The 23,942-nt window shown below is 45.4% G+C and overlaps 1 protein-coding gene and 1 non-coding gene across 2 annotated transcripts; both read right to left on the bottom strand.

Annotated features, from left to right (window-relative positions):
* Positions 1-3,216: 3,216 nt before the first annotated feature.
* Positions 3,217-3,355, bottom strand: LOC133894220 (small nucleolar RNA Z247). Its single transcript, XR_009905029.1, has one exon. It is a non-coding gene; the product is annotated as a small nucleolar RNA Z247 (small nucleolar RNA).
* A 2,155-nt stretch (positions 3,356-5,510) lies between these two features.
* Positions 5,511-6,887, bottom strand: LOC133892002 (polygalacturonase inhibitor 1-like). The gene has a single exon (XM_062332740.1). It carries the CDS (start codon positions 6,781-6,783, stop codon positions 5,776-5,778), a length of 1,008 nt encoding a protein of 335 aa, XP_062188724.1. The 5' UTR covers positions 6,784-6,887; the 3' UTR covers positions 5,511-5,775.
* Positions 6,888-23,942: the final 17,055 nt, after the last annotated feature.

Here is a 23,942-nt window from a genome sequence, read left to right as displayed (position 1 = left end):
CCCAATCCGCATCCGAAAAAGCACTGAGTAATGAGGACTCGGTTTTTGTGATGCATAGACCCAAGTGTGAAGTGGCATGTAAATAACGCAAGATGCGTTTGACTGCCGCCCAATGAGTGGTTGTTGGCGCCGAAAGAAATTGACAGACACGATTCACACAAAATGATATATCCGGTCTAGTCAATGAGAGGTATTGGAGGGCGCCAACTACACTTCGATAGCGTGTAGAATCTTCAGCTGAGAGAGGATCACCACTTGCTAACATCAACTTATCCGTAGGGAGCATGGGAGTTGAGACAATATTTGAGGAGGCCATGTTGGTGCGCTTCAAAATATCTTGAATATATTTATGTTGTGTCAGGATGAGGCCGGTTGAAGTATGATGCACCTCAATGCCAAGAAAGTAACTCAGTGGACCAAGATCTTTGACCGCAAATTCAGCTTCAAGTTGGGCAAGGAGACGATTTGTGGCCGATGATGAGGAACTCACAATGATAATGTCATCCACATAGATGAGAATATACATCTGAATGCCACCTTTATTAAAGATGAATAATGAAACATCCGCTTTAGAAGCATAAAACCCCAACTGTAATAGCTTGCCACTGAGACGAGAAAACCATGCTCTTGGGGCCTGTTTAAGGCCATATAATGACTTGTCCAGCTTGCAAAGATAAGTAGGATGATCTGAGTCAACAAAACCAAGCGGCTGTTTCATATAAATATCTTCATTGAGATGACCATGAAGAAATGCATTCTGAATATCAATTTGCCGAAGTGACCAACTACGAGAGACAGCAAGAGACAACAGTACTCGAATAGTGGTAGGTTTGACCACAGGGCTGAATGTATCATCATAGTCAACACCATACTGTTGTTTGAAGCCCTTAGCAACCAAGCGGGCTTTATAGCGATCAATGGAACCATCAGCCTTACGCTTCAACTTGAATATCCACTTACAATCAATGACATTGAGGCCGGCATGTGGCGGGACGAGATGCCAAGTCTTGTTCTTGAGAAGAGCTTGAAACTCCTCATTCATTGCTGACCGCCAAAGTGGATGAGACTTGGCATTGGTATAACAAGTTGGTTCTTCATCAGAGGTACGGACTGCTGAATATGTCACGGTGCCGTCTGTACGGACTTTAGGTTGCTTAATATTGTTGCTGAGGCGAGTGCCGTACCGGTGGGCGGGAGCTTCTGGCGCGGCCTCATCCGATTGGACGGGCAGCACGGGCCGTACTGGAGAAGGCGCCCGAGATGCGGGCGGGGAGCCAACAGGAGACGGCCCAGCTGTGGGCGATGTCGGGCCCGCAGGGGACACGGGCACCGATGCCGCCAGGTGTAGAGATCGCGCGCGTGAGGCGGGAGGCGGAGACCCCGAGGCCACCTGGTCCGCACAGGGCGCTGATTGCGCAGCACCTGCGTCGGTTGTGGCAGGAATATGCGGCGCCGATCCCAATGCCGATTCAGGTGGCATGCTCCCCTGATTTTCTGCATCCGAAATATCTGCAGGCACAGGACCAACAGGTGATGTATGCACGGGGTTAGTGTTCAAATTAAAATTGCTACGATCTGGCTGTGGAGTTGGGATAATATGTGGTTGCTCAACGTTGGATGAAGGGTTCGTGGCAAAGGGAAACTTGGCCTCATCAAAAACAACGTCACGGGAAATATATACGCGACCGGTGTCCATGTCAAGGCACTTATAGCCTTTGTGATTTGCGCTATACCCAAGGAAAACACATGCTTTGGATCGAAAAGAGAGTTTGTGCTGATTATACGATCTCAAATTGGGCCAACACGCGCATCCAAAAATGTGGAGCCTGTTATAATTGGGTGGGGTTTTGAATAGGCGTTCTAATGGGCACAAGTTATCAATAACACGTGTTGGCATTCGATTAATGAGATACGCAGCAGTAGCAAAAGCTTCATCCCAAAATTTTATTGGCATCGAGGCATGAGCTAAGAGGGCAAGCCCGGTTTCAACAATGTGGCGGTGTTTGCGCTCAGCTGAGCCATTTTGTTGGTGGGTGTGAGGACAAGAAATATGATGGGAAATGCCAAGCGAACGAAAAAATTGATTGTGAAGTTTTTGATACTCCCCACCCCAATCGGATTGGACACATTTGATTTTAGCATCAAAGAGGCGTTCTACATGAGCTTGGAATTGCAAGAAAATACGCTGGACCTCAGTTCTATCTTGCATCAAGTAAACCCAAGTGAATTTGCTGTAGTCATCAATGAAACTTATGTAATATTTATAACCACCAACAGATTTAGAGGCAGGACCCCAAACATCTGAAAACACAAGTTCTAAAGGAGATGTGGATCGATGAATAGCATTATTGTATGGTAGTTGGTGGCTCTTGCCTAATTGACAAGCATTACATATGGTGTGACTCGATTCCTTAGAACATGGGAGTTTATTCAAACTTAAGATAGACCTAACAACTTGGGTAGAGGGGTGGCCGAACCGAGCATGCCACTGATCTGTAGACGCCTTGACATGGATGAGGGCTTGTTTGAAGGACTCAATGTCGGAGAGCTTGATAGGATAGAGGCCGGCTTCACATTTTCCTTCCAGAAGTACTTGCCTCGTTGCTAGGTCCTTTATGAGAAAATGATATGAATGAAATTCAAAAAAGACATGGTTATCACGTGCTAATTTATGAACGGAAAGAAGATGTTTAGAAATGTCAGGAACGTGAAGAACATTTTCTAGTGCAAGAGGTCTAGTAGCAGTATTAATTGAACAAGAACCAATATGCATAATGTGCAAACCTGCCCCATTGCCAACTTGAACGGTTTCACCACCATGGTATTGTTCGCGGAGAGCTAGGCGATCCAGATCACTAGTGATGTGATCGGTAGCCCCGGTGTCGGTGTACCAGTTAGGGTCGACCTTGTAGGAAGTAGTGGTAGCAGCAGCGGCGAAGGGTTGTTCCTCCTGATAGGACTCGTCCATGCGGTACCAACATTTGACCGCCGTGTGGCCCTCACGGCCACAGATCTGGCACGGCAGGCGCTTAGGCCTGTCATAGCTTGGAGTAGATCGGCCACCACGGCCCTGGAACGGTGCAGACCCACGTCCGCGGCCACGGCCAAGCGGTGCACCGCGACCACGTCCACGCGGCACCTGTCCCCCGCGGCCAGCAAAGTTGGCCGAAGCGCCAACGTTGAGGCGCGTCTCGGCGTTGTGTTGTAGCTGACGAGACTCAAACGCCAGGAGATACGCGTAGACGTCGTCGAGGGAGAGGGCTTCAGTCTTGGTGGTGATAGACGTGACGAACGGATCGTAATCCGAGCCAAGTCCAGCCAAGAGATACGCTATGATTTCATCATCACGAAGAGGAGCATCAGCAGCAGCAAGTTCAGATGCATAACCCTTGATCTTGCGGAAATAGTCGGCAGCAGACATATCCCGCTTCTTCGTCGTGGCAAGATCCACGCGAACTTGGACGGCGCGAGCGCGCACGGCAGAAGAAAACATGCGTTTCAGCGTGTCCCTGGCTTCTTTGGCGGTGGAGGCAGACACCACATCAAGAAGGAGGTCCTCGGTCATGGAGGAGAGAAGACCACTCAGGAGTTGCTGGTCCTGATCATACCACCAGTCATATGCCGGGTTGGGAACCAGTTCAGCGCCCTCGGCTGTGGAAGACGCGACGAGCTTGGGTGGCGCGGAGATGGATCCATCAATGAACCCGATGAGTTTAGTGCTTCGCAGATAAGGGAGAAGTTGAGCGCGCCACAGCATGTAGTTGGTCTTGTTAAGACGAATGGTAACAGCATGATGTATAGGAATCAGGGCAAAGGTAGATGACATGGTGCTGTTCATGGCGTCAGAGGTGGTGGAGGGGGAGGAAGAATTGGTGGTGGTCGACATTGGGAAGAAAGAAAAGATTATGGCTCTGATACCATGTTAAGATGAATGGCGCTGCCTGCCCTCAAAGGAGCAGATACTCTCATATTTATAGATGAAGCAATACATGGCAGGTTACATGCGTGGCTTGTAGCACACGAGAGACAAGGAGACACAGCTCCAAATATACATGATGCTCTTCTAAGAATAGCCATGCACTTCTATGAATAGATATTCACTTCTATGTTTAACAGTTCTAAACGGTGACTAATTTTAAATTCGCAGTCTGATAGAAGGGAGGCAAAATCGTAACACAGCCTTAGATCAAATAAACATTATAATTAGAATATTCCTCTACGAAAAATTAGGCAGTCATACATGTAAGAAAATAATTAAAGAGGAAAATCATACTGTTAGGGTTCACGGGTGTACTCGCGGGCGGATTGTAAAACCCATATCTGACCTATGATTTCGTGGGTGGAACCTGCCATGTCCGTGAGCGAAATCTCAAACCCATACTCGTACGATAGTAGAGGGTTACAAATATGGTTTGCAAGAACAAAGTTGCATCTGAGAGCCACTCTGCAAACCGATAGTGACGGACTTAGCACAAGCGTGTGCGGCAGTATTAGATTGCCTCGTGTAGAGAGTGAATGTTCAATTGTATTTCTCTTATTGCTTGTACATATACATGAGCAAGGGCTGATCGTTAGTAACGGATCAGCCTGTATGTAAGGAACGTGAATGATAGAATAGACATGCAGTAGTTTGTGCTGTAGGAACCGATCTAACCTAATAAACTAGTTGATCCGATCCTAACTAACATCTGCTCGCCTGCACCTCGGAGTAAAACGTGTAGTAAAATCTAACAAAACCCCGCTTAGCTCCTGGATTGGTAGAACATCCGCACGGACCAGATCCGTTCGATGCCAGAGATACACAGGCACACAATCAGTTCCCAAGATTACCCGCCTTGCACCTTGCTTGATCGCCAACAAAATACCATCTCGGGCGGCTTCTGCCTCCATGATCAATGAACTCAAGGGATGCCGGAGCCAGCGCGCCGATGCGCCACACAAGCTCCCCTGATCATTACGAGGAACAGCACCCGTTGCTCCAACTCGGTTATCTTCATGGAAGGTTGCATCATCAGTGTTGCATTTGCGCCACCCTGCCAGACGAACATTTCTCTTCATGCTCTCAAGTCTGAACTTGTCTGCTCTCACCATTCATCTGCTTGCAAGACCCGAACAATTTGGACTGATCAGAGTACCAAGGAGTAGTTCCGAAACACCTGAGGCTTCATTTCACTGGTCACGAATTCAAACTCGAGTACTTAAGGGTCCGTTTGGCAGAGCTTCTCCTGATTCAAATTCTCTAAAGAAATTGATTCTCTGAGGAAGTGATTCTGTGGCTGAAAGTGATTCTTAATGATTCTCTAGGATAAACTCTATGAATCAGGAGAATCAGCGTGGTCAGCTCCTCAGGAGAAGCTACTTTTTTCAGCTCCTCAGCTTCTAGTTCATTTCAGTGAATCAGGAGAAGTGATTCACTCAGGGAGCTAAAGCCAAATTCTGCCGTTTGGCAGAGCTCCTCCAGATTCAGCTCAGAAGCTGAATCTGGAGCTCTGCCAAACGGGCCCTAAGCTTATTTAAAAGCCAAATATAATTCCCATTTTAACATTTTCGATACATTGGGCCAAATACAGTACATAACACACTCCAGACAGTACACGGACACAGCTATCGCGATCGTTTCGTACCATCAAGCTTAGGATCCACCTCGCGCATAGGCATTACAGCCACGCAGTATATGTACTCTGCCTAGCTAAACCCCAGGCACCGTTGTCTACACAAAACACGGACACGCGAAGAAGCACCAGCGAGTATACGTACACACCACCGTCGACGAGCTCACAACTGGTGGCAAGTCTCGATCGGCGCCCCGCGGAGGCACTGGTTGTGCTCGTACGGCTTGCACCCGTGCCTCATCACGCCGTGGTACTTCGGCAGCGGCCCGCACAGGAGGTTGTAGCTGAGGTCCAGCTTCTGCAGCGTGGACAGCCGGGCCAGCGACGGCGGCACGGTGCCCCTGATGCGGTTGTGGGACAGGTCCAGGTACGTCAGCTCCGGCGGGAACTCGAGCTTGCTGAGGTCGAAGTCGAGGTTGTTCCACGACAGGTCCACCTTGCCGATGGGCCGCCCCTGCACGAACAGGTGGGACGCGTCGCCGGTGAGCTTGTTGTGGGAGAGGTCCACGGTGTTGATCTCGTCCTTCGCCTCGTCGCGCGGGATCGGGCCGGTGAGCTGGTTGTAGGACAGGATCAGGGACCGGAACTCCCCTTGCACGAGCCCCGCTGGGATGGGGCCCGTGAGCTGGTTGTGGCGGAGGTCCAGCGACCGGAGGTTTGGCAGGTCGGCGAAGGAGTTGGGGATGGGGCCGGTGAGCTTGTTGTTGGAGAGGTCGACGGAGTCGAGGCTGCGGAGCCGGGCCAGGGAGTCCGGGATGGTGCCGGAGACGTTGGTGTGTGAGATGGTGAGGAACTGGAGCTTGGAGAGCGCGGTGAGGCAGGCCGGGATGGTGCCCGTGAGCCCGGGGAGGCGGAAGAGGGACAGCGACATGAGCGCCGTGAGCCCCGCCACCGCGGACGGGATCTGGCCGTGCACGTCGTCCGCGCCGTCGATGAAGACGTTGTTCACGCGCCCGGCCTCGTCGCACCGGACGTGGTCCCACGCGCAGCATTCCGCCGACGCCTGGGACCACGTCGACAGCGTCTTCGGGTTGCCCAGCGACTGCTTCACGCTGAGCAGCGCGTGCAGGTCGCTCGGCGGGCACCGTGGCGACGGCTGCGGCGAGGACCACGCCGGCGCCGCGGCTGCTGCCACGAGCAAGACGACGAGGAAGGATGAGATCGACGTCATTGTGGCCTCAGTCTTGCTACTCTAGCTCGTGTGGGTTGGAGCTGGCTCAAGTGTGGAGTGCGGAAGTGAGGCGCACCCGAGGTGGTATAAAAAGGGCCGAGAGCTCACGCGGCGTGACGGGATAAACGCTTTCATTTTTCCTCGGCCCTCGCCTCGGTTTTTTGACCACCCACCACCGGATCGGGGCAGTGCGCGGACACCGAGGCGGCCAGCAGTGTGCATCGCGAGCACCACCGTGGCATGGTCCTGAGACCCTGACTGCAACCGGACAAAGGCGAGGCGAGGCGAGGAGGGTGGCAACTAGGCCAGCCCCGGCCGGAGGGAAGCATCCCAGTGGGTTCGGCGGCGTCGCTCGCGCGATTGGTGCGCGCATGATTTGATCGGCATGTGGGACTGTGGCTTTCGTCTCCTCTGTTCTCCGGCGTGCACATTATTGGCTCGTCTCGGCACGTACATGTGCGTGCCGATCTCCTAGAACCGAGATGGGCGTCGCCTAGCTAGCACCTTCCCTGGATTCGCTTGTCTTGGTTATGCTTAACAAGAAGCAAATCAATGGACACAGCAATGGCGCTACTGTTTGATTGTTTAGAGCTTTATTTAATTTATCAAACAGTTATGGAGCTTTTAGAGCGTCTCCAATAGTATAGATAGCGTGCTAGCTATAAGAGTGTACATAGATGATCATCTATAGACAATAAAGGTAACTTCTCAAATAGGTTATATATAATATGGGAATAGTCAGAGCTTTGTTTAATCCACCAAATAGTTATGTAGCTTTTATAGCGTCTCCAACAGTATAAATAGCGTGCTAGCTATAAGAGTATACATATCATCTATAGACTGTACTAAAGATAACTTTTCAAATGGGTTATATATAAAGTTGTCTCTTCATGATTTTAATACTCACATATTATGTCTCGTTTTCTGTTATAGAATATCTCTTAAAAAAGAGCTAGTTGTGATATCTCTCTTCCATTTTTTCTTCATATAGGACTAATGTTGACATAGATCAGCTTATAGCTAGCTAATGTCGTATTTTTATTGGAGACGACCTTGTAATCCTGTGTAAGAACCAAGAAGAACCTGTAAGTGGCGACTCTTGACCTCTTTTATGCTTAGTTCTTTGGAAATTTGCATGGGACTGCGAATAGCATGCACTCTTTTTCAGTCCCCGGAGGCCAGGAGTGATCCCGGAGGCCTGGATACACTGAATTAAGGACGCGTCCCTGGTTGACGTTAGGTTCGGTGCATGCATGCTGATCAGGCCCAGCACCACCAGGACGTAAAACGTACTGTACGGGGCAGTTCCCACCACGGCCACCTTTTCCGCGGCACTTAGTCACACAAGTAAACGCACGTCCAACCAGCAGGAGAAGCAGACGACGCATGCACAGCACCGATCTTATCTCTTACCCGAAACATACAAAGGTCGCTCGTCGTCGACTCGTCCCGTTCTTCAGGTCCATCGCCTCGAGCCCTCGATGTCACGCCTCGCGTTTTCTTTTCTAAGTTGAATCAATTAATCCTCTCCCAACACACAGGCAGGGCACCCATGTGAGAACTAAATAATGCGGCATGGCATGGAGGCGTCCGACAGGGTTCAGGCCGCACACGAGAGCGCATGAGAAGGAGAGAGAGTGCGACCCTGATCATCGGGTGGTGAAGCGAGAAAAGAGAAAGGATTCTCCTTCTCTCTTTCTCTCTCTCGACGATGGAAAAGAGAAAGGATTCTTTCGGTCACCTTTCTGGGCGGCCTGGCCGGGGCGCAGGTAAAGCTTTGCTTGCGCTTGCGCCCAAGGCTCCATGCTCCAGGCCTCCAGCTGCGCACCACATGGCCTGGATGCCCATCCCCGGCTCATGCTCTGTGTGCTCTCACAAGTTCGGCAAAGCGTGCACGTTACAGTGGAGCACTGCGCTGAATGCCACTATTCATACGCCCTGTTTAACGCCAAGGTCGGAGTTGGTTGGATCGTGTACCGAGCGGAGCGGACGTCTATTCGTACGCTGCACGATAGAAAATTAAAGATTGTTTGCAGGATCAGCGGGACTGCACAAGGGCACAAGGGGCATCCACTACTGCTATGGTGAACTGAGAGTGAGAAAACAACTTGAAACTTGTGTGAGTTTATATGGGATAAGTGATGTATAAGTTTGTCGATTTGGTTTTATTTTATCGAGTTTTAGGTTATTTGAGTTGGTTTGAGTATTTTGATTATGGATTAATTAGAGTTGTAGTTGGAGAAATGTGTTTGCTTGTCTTATGATGTACATGTGATGGATGTAACTTGGCGGTCGACGGCGGCTGATCGGGAATAAGCAGGTGCTGGATGTCAAACGATCAAGGAGGCTAGGCGGAGTTAAGGGTGATTCTAACTGCACATGTGGAGGAAGCAAAAGCATAAAAAGAAAGGTGGAGATGGCATATTGACAAAGTCAAGGGAAGGGATGTCGATGCAATTGACAAGACAACTCGAGAGATCGGGAGCCAGAGAGACTTGACGGTGGCCAGAATTGCAAGACAGAGTACACGTATCAACATAAGAGTATTTGCTGAAGGTGTAAGCAAGTGACGAATCACGCTTTGAGAAGCGTACATAGGGTTTCACGGTTGGACCTCAAAACCGTGTGAGGATTGGAGGAATATGTGATACCATTGTGAAGCTTGTATCGAGAAGAAGCTAAGTCATGGATACGTCACGACCGTTCGATGAACGGAGCAAAAAATAGACTAAAATATCATCGGTGCTAGGTAGGAATGTACTACAAGAGAGGGTATTTTGGTAACAAGCTAAAAAATTTATGGTCAAGTTTTCTAAGCCTATAAATAAAGGGGTATAACTATGGGAGAGTTAAAACCAGCCACTTGAGCCCATTATGCTACCCATTTGAGAGCCTAATGCTAGGGTTTTGGAGGAGAGAAAGATGAGTACTTAGTCTATATAATAGGTAAGAGTTTTTGAGAGAAAAATTCTTGTAATCCGTATAAAATAGGGCTGACCTCTTTGAGTAATGAAGTTTATATTTTTGCATATATTTGAATTCCCCTCCTTCTGGTCTCTCTATTGGTTCCCTTGCAAGTTTGCAAGTTTTTCTGTTTTTGGTTGTAATTTTCTTGTTTATTTTTATTTTTGCCTTTGAGCTACGATTTTTCAACCTTAGGAAGTTGTTCTTCTTGTTGCTAGAGGTATAAACGTTCATATACTCATGTATTTGAGAGGGTCTTAAATCATCTTATCTCTACACCATCAACTTGAAGAGTTGCTTCTTTCGGTGATTGTCTTTTTGTTTTATTCTTTATTCAAGTTTCAAGCTTTTGTGCTCAAAGACATATGAAATGGTCTTGAATAGAACATATGGTTCATATTCCATCCGTAGAGTCATGTTGCCTTAAAACTTTCTTTCTTGTTTTGTCTATATAAATTTTATGCTTCCGTTTGTGATTTTTTATGAGCGTTGGATGAACAAAGAATAAGCTATCTATTTCGTAAAAAATTTATAAGACGCATATTCACCCCCTCCAGTCATCGTTCTTGTCCTACAATTGGTATCAGATCCGGTTTGATCACGTGTTGACCTTAACCGGCTTTGTGGTCCTTAGACGGCAATAGAGAGAAGTGAAAAATTTTCATTCTTCGATGGTCGAGATTTTTCGTACTAGAAGGTATGTATGGTGGCTTATCTCGTAAGTCGAGGAAGTGCAATATGGGAGATTGTGGACTCCAACTACGTAATTCCTATTGCTTGTTCTTCTCTGGCATAGATTGAATAATATAAGATCAACAATAAGGCTCGCAATATATTATTCATTAGTCTGAGTCGTAATGAGTTTGACAGAATTCAACACCTCCGTACTGCTCATGAGATCTGGTCCACTCATAGTATCTTTCATGAGGGCACTAACCAGATCAAAGTCAGGCACCAGAGCACATACAACCAGGAATACCAGATGTTCCTACAAAACTCTGGAGAGTCTTTGGATGATATGTTTACTCATTTTGATGGAATTGTTAGCAACCTTAGATCCACTGGTGTTTTGCCCTATTCTGACCACGAGAGAGGATTAAGCTTCTCTATGCTCTTGATCGTAGCATATAAGAAGTTAAGATCTCGAGCATTGAAGAGTCACCAAGTTACAACACGTTAACTAGTGATGAACTTTTCAGCAAGCTCAAGTCCACCGTGATAGCCAAGGTGGCTCGAATTGGTCTTGAAAACCCCCTGTCTTAGAACATGGTATTGGTTTCTGTATCTAGTGGTGGTAATCAGGCTGGAGCTAGTTTTTTCTTGTGCTAACACTTCACATAGTGAATTTGTTTTGCCTTCCTTGGTTTCTATCATAGAGGAGCAGATAGACGCACTGGATGATGAGGACTTTGCGCTCATTGTGAAGAAGTTTACTCGCTTATATAACAATAGAAGAGATCAGATGAGAGGAGGTTCCTGCGCTTGTTTTGAGTGTGATGAAACCACTCACTTCAAGGCGGATTTCCCCAAGCTCAAGAAGAAGGAGGACAGTGATAGCGACAACGACTATAACAAACATAAGAAGAAGAACAAGAAGCTATTCTTCAAGAAGAACCACGATAAGATGACCAAGAAGGTGGCCAAGGCGGCTTCTAGGGTGTTCGTGGTAGCTCTCAGCGACATTGACACATCTTCAAGCGAATAGGAGAGCTCGGAGGAAGAGGAACCACAAGTGAAGAGAAAGAAAAAAGGCCAAGGACTTCATCGGTCACTACTTCATGACGGATGACAATGACAACGATAGTGACACCGAGCTTGATCTTTCCGAGGTATTGCCTTCCTACTACTAACTTTTCGTCTAAGTTAATACCTCGAATGATGCTCTTGTTAGCCATGATAGGTTACTTAACAAAGCTGTGCATGAGTTGAATGATCTTAGGCCTAATGAGCCTGTGTCTACTGAACTTGCATTGCTTAGATCTAGGCCTGATGTTGATGAGTATGAGAGTTATTTAATTGTCATGGCTAAACTTGCCGAGCTTCGGAATGTGCATGCTCAAGTCGTCAATCAGCTTGAGAGTGCCGAGAAGAAGCTCCTTGAGAGGAGTCTAGGTCTACTCTCTTATGTGCTTACAAGAATTATCTTTTACTTGCAAAGGATATTGAACCGAAAGACAAGCGTCTTAAGGAGCTAGAATCTAGATTAGAAAATGTTGGGTGTTCAAAGGATGTGCAGCTGAACTGTTCCACCTTCATAGTCTTTTAGACAAGCTTAGCTAGATTAGAGGGCAAGTTCAAAAGCTTTTGATAAAGAATGAGTACATCATTTATCTGGTGGAAAAGTGCTTAGAGCGCAAGGGAAAAATAAATTTGATCTTGGCCAAGACCAAGATGTGTGCTGACAAGGAGGGTTTGGCTCTTGGGTTGGGTTTTGAGAGGGTAGCTTACAATAGGGAGAGTAAGATAGTATTCACCACACCTACTACCCTATAATCTGAAAGATTCAAGATTGATGCTACATCATCACCCATAAAGAAGAAATTCATATCACAACCCATCAAGAAGAAACTCGCACCACAATTCAAGAAAGCTCCACAACCTAACGTGAGAGCCTCTATGAGAGAGCCCAGAGTGACCGACAGTCGAGCTCCCGAGAGACTTTACCATTGCACCTACTGTTAGAGAAAGGGTAACTTGGTTCGGTTTTGCTTTCATTGTAGGAGAGATGAGCGGCATGAGTGGGAGTGGAGTACCCGAGACATGTACCGCCCCCTCTTGGTATACATGAGCCTTTTCCATGCTCCTATCCACGAGTCTCTAGTATTTTTAGTCTTTTCCTAGAGGTATTGTCCAGCATAGATTTTATTATAACTCATATGGTTTTGGTCCATGTGTAAGAGGCTTTGAGTCCCAGCGCTTAGGCGGACCACATTTTCCTCATCATGGTACTTGCCTCTAGCGTGTTGGTGTTAAGTTGCATGCACCTACTGTTTCTACTTCAGTGCGGATGACCCAGTACTAGATTCCCAGGAGATTTTTGACTAACTCCAGTACTGAGTAATCCACCTTCTATTCTTCTCATATATAGGTGATAAGTGGATGCCTGAAGAATAAGTGGCTAATCGACTCTGGTTGTTTGTTCCATATGACCAGAGATTCATCATAGTTCTCCAACCTCATCTCAACAAAACATCACGAGTACATCACATTTAGGGATGATTATAAAGGTAGAGTGAAGGCTGGAACGGTAAAGATAAATGAGAATTTCGCTCTCAAAGTATGTGGTTTTAGTTGAGCATCTAGGATACAACTTGCTTTCTGTATCTCAATTGCTTGATAAGGACTTGGAAGTGCGCTTCAAGCGTGATACTTCTCGAGTTCTTGATTCTTCTGTCGCTTTTATTGCAAGATTTCTCAAGTTGAGAGAGTTTTTGGAGCCGATTTTTCTGAGTCTTCTAGTTTTTCTCGGTATTTAATTGGTCAACCTTTTTCTGAGTTTTGGATGTGACATAGGAGATTGGGGCACATGAGCTTTGATTTGCTTACTCGTTTGAGTGCCCTAGGCTTGATCCGAGGATTGCCCAAGCTAAAGTTTAAGAAAAATCTTGTTTGTGCTCCTTGTTAGTATGGCAAGATGGTTGTCGTTCCTCACCCACCAGTCAATCTGGTGATGACTGAACAACCGGAAGAACTTCTCCATATGGAAACCATTGGTCCTTTATGGGTTTATTCGGTGGGTGCAAAGTGGTATGCAATTTTTGTTATTGACGATTACTCTCGCTACTCTTAGGTCTTCTTTCTTGTAAGTAAGGATGAAATATTCTCACACTTTCAGTGCTTAGTTTTGAGATTGTTCAAAGAACTCCCAGGTGCATTAAAAGAATTTGCATGATAATGGCACCGAGTTTAAGAACTATCTCTTTGATGCTTTCTGCATCGAATATGTCATTGAACATTAATTTTCTGCCCCAACGCGTTCCTCGGTAGAATTGCAAGGTTGAAAGAAAGAACAAGACTTTGGTAAGGATGGCTAGGACGATGCTTAATGAGCATATGACTCATAGGAAGTTTTAGGCTGAGGTCATTAGCACAGCGTGCTACATCTCATATCAGATTTTCTTACGCTCGATCTTGAATTTGACTTCTTATGAGTTGCGCTTTAGGAGGAAGCCAAATATTTCACATCTGAGAGTTTTCGGTTGTCGATGCTTTATCCTAAAGCGTGGCAATCTCGACAAGTTCGAGTCGCGTTCTTTCAATGATATTTTCCCTGTGTATTCTCTTCGTAGTCATGCTTACAGGGTTTATAATCTTAACACTAACACTATCATAGAATCCTGTGATGTGACTTTTGATGAAATAACCCCATGTGCAAGCTCTACCTTTGAGTGTGCAGGAGATCAGGAGGTGAGCGAGAGCATCTTTGTAGATGGTGACATTCTAGCTCTCAGTGATGATGACGATGATCCATTACTTTCCTCGACCACACCTGCTCCAGAGCTAGCTCCTGTTTCTACTCCAGCAAAGGGTCCTATAGCCTCTATATCCACTTCAACTGCTCTCGAGCCTGTACCAGCTATGTTTGAAGGGAAGGTTCTCCTATGGTGTGAGGCCCCTCAACACATTCAACGGCGGCATTCCCCACACATGATGATCGAAGATCTTGGTTAGTGGATAACTAGGTCCAAGTCCGCTTCTTATGCTCATTTTACTAATTCTTCATTTGTTGCTTCTTTTGAGCCCTATGATGTTAGACATGCTTTATCTTATTCAAATTGAGTCAATGCTATGCATGAAGAGTTAGAAAACTTTAAGAGAAAACAAGTTTTGACCCTTATAGAGCCACCTCCCAATGTTCACACCATAGGTACAAAATGGGTTTTTAAAAACAAACAGGGAGAAGATGGGTTAGTAGTGAGAAACAAGGCTAAACTAATGGCTTAGAGTTTTACTCAAATAGAGGGGATAGACTTTGGAGAGACATTTGCACCAGTACCTAGGCTAGAAGTTATTAGGATCCTTCTTGCTTTTGCGGCATCCTAGGGTTTCAAGCTGTATCAAATGGATATTAAAAGTGTGTTCCTAAATAGTTTCATACAGGAAGAGGTCTATGTCAAGCAACTCTCAGGCTTTGAACACACCAAATACCCACATAGAGTATATAAGCTTCAGAAAGTTTTGTATGAGCTTAAACAAGCACCTAGGGCTTCGTATTATAGACTTATGGCTTTTTTTGTTAGAGCATGGGTATATTATGAGGTCAGTTGATAAAATTTTATTCACTCTCAAGCATGACAAAGATTTCCTACTTGTTTAGATTTATGTGGATGATATCATTTTTGTGGCTCTTCTCATTCACTTGTGGCTAAGTTTGCAGAAACTATGAGCAGGTAGTTTGAGATATCGATGATGGGTGAGCTCAACTTCTTCCTTGAACTTCAAATAAAGCAAAGCAAGCAGGGTACATTCGTCCACCAGATGATATACACCAAGGAGCTGCTTAATAAGTTTGACATGAGCGACGTGAAGCTCTTGGTGATACCGATGACTACCTTGACTGTGCTTGATCCGGATGAAGATGGCGAAGCGGTGGACCAGCGGGAGTTCAGGAGCATGATTGGCTCCCTCCTGTACCTGACGGTGATAAGACCAGATATCCACTACACCATCTACCTCTGTGCACGCTTCCAAACTTCACCAAGGACATCTCACTACCAAACTGTGAAACGCATTCTGAGATACCTCAAGCATACTCTCAAGTATGGATTCTGGTTTTCACTTTCTTTTTCTAGGTTTTTCTGATACAGATTTTGCTGGGTGTAGAATTGACAGGAAGAGTACTTCCGGTATGTGTTATTTTTTAGGTACTTTTCTTATGTGTTGGTCTTCTTGTAAGTAATCTAACATTGCGTAGCCTACTGCTGAAGCTGAATTTGTAGTTACTGCTAGCTATTGCTCACAGATTTTATAGATGATTGTTACCTTGAGGGATTTTGGGTTAAATTTTGGGAGTGTGCCACTTTGGTGTGACAACATCAGTACCATAAGCTTAGCTAATAATCCAGTCTAACATTTCAGAACCAAACACATAGATATGAGATTTCACTTTCTGAGAGACCACAATGAGAAAGGCATATAGACTTGAAATATATTGATACCCAACACCAGCTAGCCGATATCTTCACCAAGTCTTTAGATGCTACTAGATTTGCCTATTTGAGGGGGAGCTTGGTGTGTACCATCCCTATGATATTGTGTGAAGAGGCGTTTTCTTTGTATATACTCTATCTTACTTTTATTGTATTTGCATTGCATCACATCATGTAAGATGAGAAACCGAACTAACTAGAGTTGGAGTTGGAGAAATATGTTTGCTTGTCTCATAGTGTGCAGGTGATAGATGCAACTTGGCGATCAACGACGGGTGATCGGGGCTAAGCGAGTGCCTGGTGCCGGACGATCAAGAAGGCCGGGCGGAGTCAAGGATGATCCTAGTTGTACACGTAGAGGTCAAGCAAAACATGAAACGGAGGATGAAGACGGCATGTTGATAAAGTCAAATGAATAGAATGCCGGTGCAAGTGACACGGCGGCCCGAGGGATCGGGAGCAGGAGAGACTTGCCGGTAGACAGGATCACAAGACAGAGTATACGTGTTGACATAAGAGCGCTTGCTTAAGGTGTAAATAAGTGGTGAGTCACGCGTTGAGAAGTGTGCAAAGGGTTTCACAGTTAGGCCTTAAACTCTTAAGAGGATTGGAGGAGTATGTGGTACCATCGCGAAGCTTGCGTCAAGGCGAAATTAAGTCGTGAAGGCACTATGGTCGTTTGATGAACAGAGCAAGAAATAGACCAAAATGCCCTTGATAGAGAGTGTACTACAAGTGGGGTAGTAACAAGCTAGAAAACTTAGGGTCAAGTTTTCTATATCTATAAATAGAGAGATAAGGTTATGAAAGAGTTAGATTCAACCATTTGAGCCGTTTGTGTCACCCATTTAAAAGCCTAGTATTAGGGTTTTAGAGAATATGGAGATGAGTATTTAGCATACATAATTTGTGAGAGTTTTTAAGAGAAAAATTCTTATAATCTGTCTAAAATAGAACTAATCTCTTTGATTAATGAAGTTTATGTTTTTGCATATGTTTGAATTTCGCTACTTCTAGTCTCTCTTTATTGGTTTCGTTGCAAGTTTGTAAGTTTTTTTTTTCGGTTGTGATTTTCTTGTTGATTTTTATTTTTTGTCTTTGAGTTGTGATATTTAAATATTGGAAAATTATTTTTCTTGTTATTAGAGGTATAAAAGTTCATATACTCATGTATTTGAGAGAGTTTTGATTCCTCTTATTTCTAGATCATCAACTTAAAGAGTCGTTTTTTTACTGTCTGTTTACTTTATTTTTCGTTTATGTTTTAAGCTTTTATGTTTAAAGACATATAAAATGATCTTAAATAGAGCCTATGTTTTATATTTTATTCGTAAAGTTATGTTATCTGGGAATTTTTTTTCTCGCTTTATCTCTCTCAAGTTTATACTTCCATTTATATACTTTAAAAAATATTAGATAAATAAAAAATAAACTATCTACTTCACGAGAAATTATAAGAAGTCTATTGACGTTTTTATTATCGTTCTCGGTCTACAGACAGATAAGCTCGCAGCTACAGAGAGATAAGCTTGCAGTCACTCCCCTGCTGCGGCGCACAGTCTCTTAAAAGCGCCGTTGGGACCACTGCTTTCTCATAAGTAGTGGCACAACGTCTTCGTAAATGACTAGTGACTGATCTCATCAACCTTGGGTCCAACGTGACACGCTCAAAAGCACCACCTTGGCCAGATATGGAGCGGCACTGATTCAAACATGCCGTAACCTCGACGTCTCGGTATCAAGATCGATCAGAACGCAGGACAGGATTCCACCATCACGTGCACGTCGAAGAAAGCTTACTACTACAGTACTGCAGACTAGCCGCCAACAGTTAGGAGTCGGCAAGAGTGAAACACAAGGGACACGTAGTCGCTAGCGTTCATCACCCTGTGCGATTTGCAGGCCCGTGGTGGCCGGCCGGGTAATGTAGGGTAGGTTCTGACCGGATGCCAGCCCCGCCAGCGGCGCATCCTTAGTATTATTACCGTCTGATTCGATCTCCCGGATCGCGACAGCGTGTGAAAGGTTCGCTCGCTTGCTCGCTAGTGCGGTCTCGGGCCCCGGCCGGTCCCCTCGGGGAGCTGAGGAGATCTCATCGCGAGTTCGTAACAGCAACGGGGGCCGCGACGGGTGTTCCACGAGGAAGGCCGAGCTGATCCTCGCGCGCGCGGCAGCAAGGCTAGCTGACTAGCTCCCCATCATGCGGGAGTACGGGGGCGAGCGCGGCGCCGGCCGGGGTCTGACGAGCGAGCGCAGGGGCCGGGCGCGCGCCGACTGCCGACGAGAGCGCGGCGCTCGGTGTCCGAACGGGGGCCGGGCACTTGTCCCGGTCGCGGCCCCGGCAAGGTGCATGGATCTGGGGACGAATCGCCCTCTTGGAGGTTCGAATTTAATGGCGACGTGGACGTCGGTTTGGTTCGAGATCTGCTTAGCTTGAGGCGAAGTCACGTTTGGATCAGCGGCAGTCGATTGATTTATTTTCACTATCGCAGCAGCACCTTTGAAGCTAAGGTAGAGTTTTGTTGGTTGATGAAGTTGAATGGAACCAGATCGTTTTGGATAGGATGGTTGTGCATACGAGGGGTATAATCTGTTTGTTTGTTAGATATATAGAATGGTATCATAATCTGTTTGATTGGTTGTATAAAATAAAATAACTTGGTATAAAATTTTGTTTAGTGTAGGAATGTGTTAATCTTAGATAGGTCGTATAGAATAATAAAAAATACATATAAATAGAAAGGAACTTACATTTTTATTCTATAACTTATATTAAAAATAATATTAGAAATTAGCCTATCACATAAGAAGAATATTAGTGAATTTTCTTAGATTATTAAGAATTTATTTGAAATCCTAACAATTGTTAGAAATTATAAAAGTAGTATTTTTTTGGGATTTTAGTTTAAATTCTACATAGTTACATAGTTTTTTTAAGTGAATCCAATTAAAATAAGTTGCCCATAGATTATAGAATACGTAAAAAATTTTAGGATTTTTAAAACTACAAAGGACTGATTTTCAGAGCACTACTCACAGCGAGAATCCTGGATGGTCGGTGGTGCGACCAAATTTGGCTTGTGAACAGTCCTAGATGGCCCGTCGTTCCACCAAATTTGGTGTACCCAGCCATTCAGCATCCGGAGAGAATATGCCTGAAATCTGTATAAGGTCTCATTATGAACCATAGATGATCTAACCAACCAAATGCACGCAACACGCCTCATCCTACACAACCTCAACATGTGTACCACGCCTCATCTTCATGATCTTATACAGGATCGAGTCATATATCAACCTAAACACAACCTAAGTCTTTAGTCAATACCAGTGTACCACTCAAGAAAGTACCTCAAGAGCTTTTTGTAGGGGTGCCATCACCTCTTGGATAGCTGTTAGTTGCACTGCAGGATTGTAGCTCGCGCATAGCCCGAGGGAGAACGATTGGTGTTACATGGACATCTCTACACCGACACGAGTGTCATCATTTGATTTGAATTTGAATGTCTGATTCGATAAAAAAATTAGATATATAAAATACAACTTAGAGTCGAACACAGATGTCAAAATCTAATTGAAATTTGGAATGTTTAATTCAACAAAAATAATTGAACACAAGTGTCCCAGTAACACAAGGATGAAGCATGTTCTTCGTTCGGCTAGACTAGTCGTCATGTTAACCAGATGCCTCTATTTAAAATCCATCTTGAGAGATGAACTAAAAATAATCGCCTCCGTTGAACACTTCGACCGACCAAAAGGAAGAAGGAATAAACAACGGATAATCACGGGGTTGCATGACGACCAATTTAAGAGGAAAAGTATCATAAAAAAGAAGAGAAGGAAAAGTTAATGTGAGACTTGTGGTAGTAAGGGGCTAAGGGCACAATTCTATCTGTAGCCACACTGGAATCCGAGTGCATGCACTGTTTATCACTGGGACGAAATATGTAACAAAATGATAGATAATGTATCTGGTATCTAAGATATATGTAAAACAAATCATGGTCTTGTTTAAAGAAAGAAAGCGTGGGTGAAATGGAAAGCCTGATCCTTACGGGTACTCGAAAAAATGCGGACAACCAAACTCAACACTACAATATTTAACGACAATTTGGAAAGCTAAATCCAAGAGAGGAAAAAACGTAATAAAAGCCAAAATCAACTACCAAAGGCAAACATTCAGTAAGGACATATTAGAAGATTGTATAGCTCGGGACCGCCGCGACCAGATCTCTCAATGATTCTTGACGCCTCATTCATGTCGGTGTTTTTGGTATCCCCATGCATTCCCAGGATGCTACCGCAGCAGTTGGGATCACAAATTTTCCCATGGTTCTCCCAAGTAGAGAACGGGAATGCACATTCCCGTTTTGAAGTCATAATGCACTTATTTAACTGCTAATTAAAATCAGTTGCTTTGATACATTAGATCAAGAACATCGTCAAGTTTCTTACAAAATTTGAGGTAGATCTGCATGAAGTCTTACATGAAGATTGTATATGTATGTTCGCAGGCAGTTAAAAGCAGAAACTGGATGGGCATACAGTACACTGTACACGGATGTTACTGACCAATCACTCGGCGACATTCACACAGAGAGAGAGAGAGCAAGTGAGGAAGAGAGGAAGAACTCAGGAAAAGGTAGAGAAGAGAGGTTTGCTTGAGGAAGACAGAGTAGTTTAGTGTAATGAATCCACATGGCTCTCACGCACCCGCTCTCCCCTCCTTAAACGCACACCACAGCCCCCGCATTACAGAGCCCACTCGACCGAAGTGTACTTTGAGTTGATACCTAGGCGCCCCGTCCTCGAGCAGCTGACCCATTCAACTGTTGTGGCACGCTCGCTTCTCCCGTCAAGTGATGACCAGGTCCATTATCAGCGACAATGACATTCCCCCTTCCTTTAGCAACGACTTGACCCCAAACCCCCACCATGGGAAATCAATGACGGAGCTCCGCTTCATCCTCCCAGGTCAATAGCTTTGGAGGAAGTCCCATCCACTTGATCAGTAGCTGGGTGCCCACCTTAGATCCCTTGCGGTACAAGCACTGGTGGAGCACTTGTTCAGGCTTTGCTTTTGGAGCTTCAACTTCGTCAGGCATGTCGGGTAGTGCCTCTTGTACATGTGTTGATGATGGGATCCTCTTCTTGAGCTGAGATACATGCACCATGGGATGTATCTTGCTTGTTATCGACAGCTTGAGCTTGTATGCCACCACACCAACCTTTGCTTCCACTTGAAACGGGCCATAAGAACGGAAGGATAATTTGTGATTAACATTGTTATAAATGGATGCCTGCACATATGGTTGCAATCAGAGGAGCACCTTGTCTCCAACTTCAAAAGAGTGTTTAGAGCGGTGCTTATCTGTTTGTGCCTTCATTCTTTGTCTAGCCCTCTCCAGGTGTTGTTGCAGTAGTTGTGTTTTGAGTTGACGATCTTGTAGCCGTTGCACCAAATCTGGTATGACACAAGCATCGACATCCACCAATCCAAAATGTCTCAGTGGGTGTCCATTCAGAGCATCAAATGGGGAACAATTCAGAGCTGAATGAAGAGATGTATTGTACCAAAACTCTGCTAGGGATAACCATCGATACCATTTTCTTGGACATGTATGCACAAAGCAATGTAAATAACCTTCTAAGCATTGATTAACTCGCACGGTCTAGCCATCTTATTGTGGATGGTAAGCCGAGCTCATGCATAATTTGATGTCAGCTAATTTAAAAAGTTCCCTCCACAAGGCACTAGTAAAGATGAGATCCCTATTAGAGATTAAAGGAGCAGGTAGGCCATGAAGTTTATATACCTGGTTTAGATATACCTTTGCTACTTGCAGTGCAGTATATGGATGCTTGAGGGGTAGGAAATGAGCATATTTAGTGAGATTGTCCACCACCACTAGTATGCAAATGAAGCCAAATGAGCAAAGCAAACCCTCCACAAATCCATGGTTACCACCTGCCAAGCTTGATTAGGGACTGGTAGGGGTTGAGGTGTCCCTAGGTACTTAACATGTTCAGATTGGATTGAAGGCATACCGAGCAATTGGCTACAAAGGTTTTCATGCTCCTCTTCATGTGTGGCCAAACAAATGATCTCTTAATCCTTGTATAGGTTACCTCAAATCCAGAATGTCTACTATGCAATGATGACATAATGGATTCTTGCTATTTTGTGTTGTTTCCTATCCAAATACTCTCTTTGAATCTTAGAATACCATTGTTGAAGGTGAAACTCTTCACAACAGTGCTAGACAAACTGATTTTTGCTATAAGGTCTTGAGCATTAGAATCTGTCTCATAAACCACAGCTACTCCTTCTAATTAGGATGGAACACACACTAACACATAAATGTCACCGCCGTTGATAATGGACCTAATTGTCACTTGGCAGGAGAAGCGAGCGTGCCACAACAGCTGAGTGGGTCGACTCCTCAACAACGGGGTGCCCGACTATCAAAGCCTAACTCAAAGTACACTTCGGCCGAGTAGGTTCTGTAATGTGAGGGCTGCGTTGTGGGTTTAAGGAGGGGAGAGTGGGTGCGTGAGAGCCATGTAAAATCATTACACTAAACTAATCTTTCTTCCTCAAGCAAACCTTTGTTCTCCACCTTTTCTCAAGTTCTTCCTCTCTTCCTCACTTGCTTACTCTTCTCTCTCTCTCTCTCTCTCTCTCTCTCTCTCTCTCTCTCTCTCTCTCCTCTGTGAATGTCACCGAGGTGATTGGTCAGTAACAACTGGTATTAGAGCCGATGAATCTGGCGACACCAGATTACCACAAGAAGGCTCACTACCATACCCAGGAGCAGATAAGAGCCATGAAGTCTGAGAAGCAACTTGCCGAGATCACCGTGGTGCTGGCGGCATTGCAAGAATCTAACAGGTCCATCCTGGTGAGCATGACAGACTTGGTGGGTTGAAAGAACAAGATCGACGCCACTATGGAGGAGGTCAGTGATGACCCTGGGATTCTACGTACACAGGTGGATCAGATGGTGCATCAACCTGGTACTGACGGTGAAGCTCTAGGCTCCACCTAGTAGGACAAGTTTTGCACATGGGCCTGGTGGCCATCACAACGAACTGTGGAACCGGGGGTCAGAATTTGGAGCTAAATTTCACCCAAATTCACTTCCGGAGAAGGGTATGTACTTAACACCCCACTTAATATAGGATCGTAGACTTAATTGGGGAGGGATCACACCATACATGGGGAAGTGTTCATTCGAGGATGTTGCCAAGGATGGATTTCCCTTCCTTCGAGGGTGATAATCAGTTAAAGTGTGAGTCCTATTTCCATGTGGGTGAATGTGGCCGCGATGCACTTGGAGGGTAGAGCGGCTCTGTGGTTGCAGACTGATCCGAACACCATCAATCCTTCATGGGATAGATTCATGCATTTAGTGAATGAGAAGTTTGGCAAGTGGGAGTTTCAGTCTGTGTCGCACCAGTTTTCACATCTGAAGCAAACTAGCAGTGTCCAGCGATATGCTGAAAGGTTCAATACTTTGATGCACAATCTGTTGGCACATCACACTTCCTATGATCCACAATACTTTATTACCCATTTCTTAGATGGTCTCAGGGAAGAGATTCATGCCCCAATTATTCTGCACTGCCTCGAGAAATTGGGTTCTGTTGTTTCCTTGGCATATTTGCAGGAGGAGGTTCTAGAGGCTGGCCGCACTAGGGACACATGGAGGTATAAGTTGGGCACCAATTGCGACTCAGTGTGCACTGGACTACCACTACCCTCGCCATTGAGCCGACCTCGACCTCCCACTTCCCCAGCTTCTGAAGAATGCAGAAGTGCTGGTGCAATGAAAGGTAATTCTTCAGAAGATCGACTGGCCACTTTGTGCTCATATCGTAGATCTCAAGGGATGTGTATCAAGTGTGGAGAGAGTTGGTTTCATGATCAGTGTTGTGCGGCCAAAGTCCAGTTGCATGTCATGGAAGAAATGATGGAGTTCCTCGGATGACAAGAGCATCTGACACCTATTTTGGACAGTGAACAATCCTAGGCCGGAGAAG

This window comes from Phragmites australis, chromosome 15 (genome assembly GCF_958298935.1).
Source record: "Phragmites australis chromosome 15, lpPhrAust1.1, whole genome shotgun sequence".
Classification (NCBI taxonomy): Eukaryota; Viridiplantae; Streptophyta; class Magnoliopsida; order Poales; family Poaceae; genus Phragmites; species Phragmites australis.
Note: the sequence above shows the minus strand (reverse complement) of the source record. Positions and strands in the feature narration are given on the sequence as shown.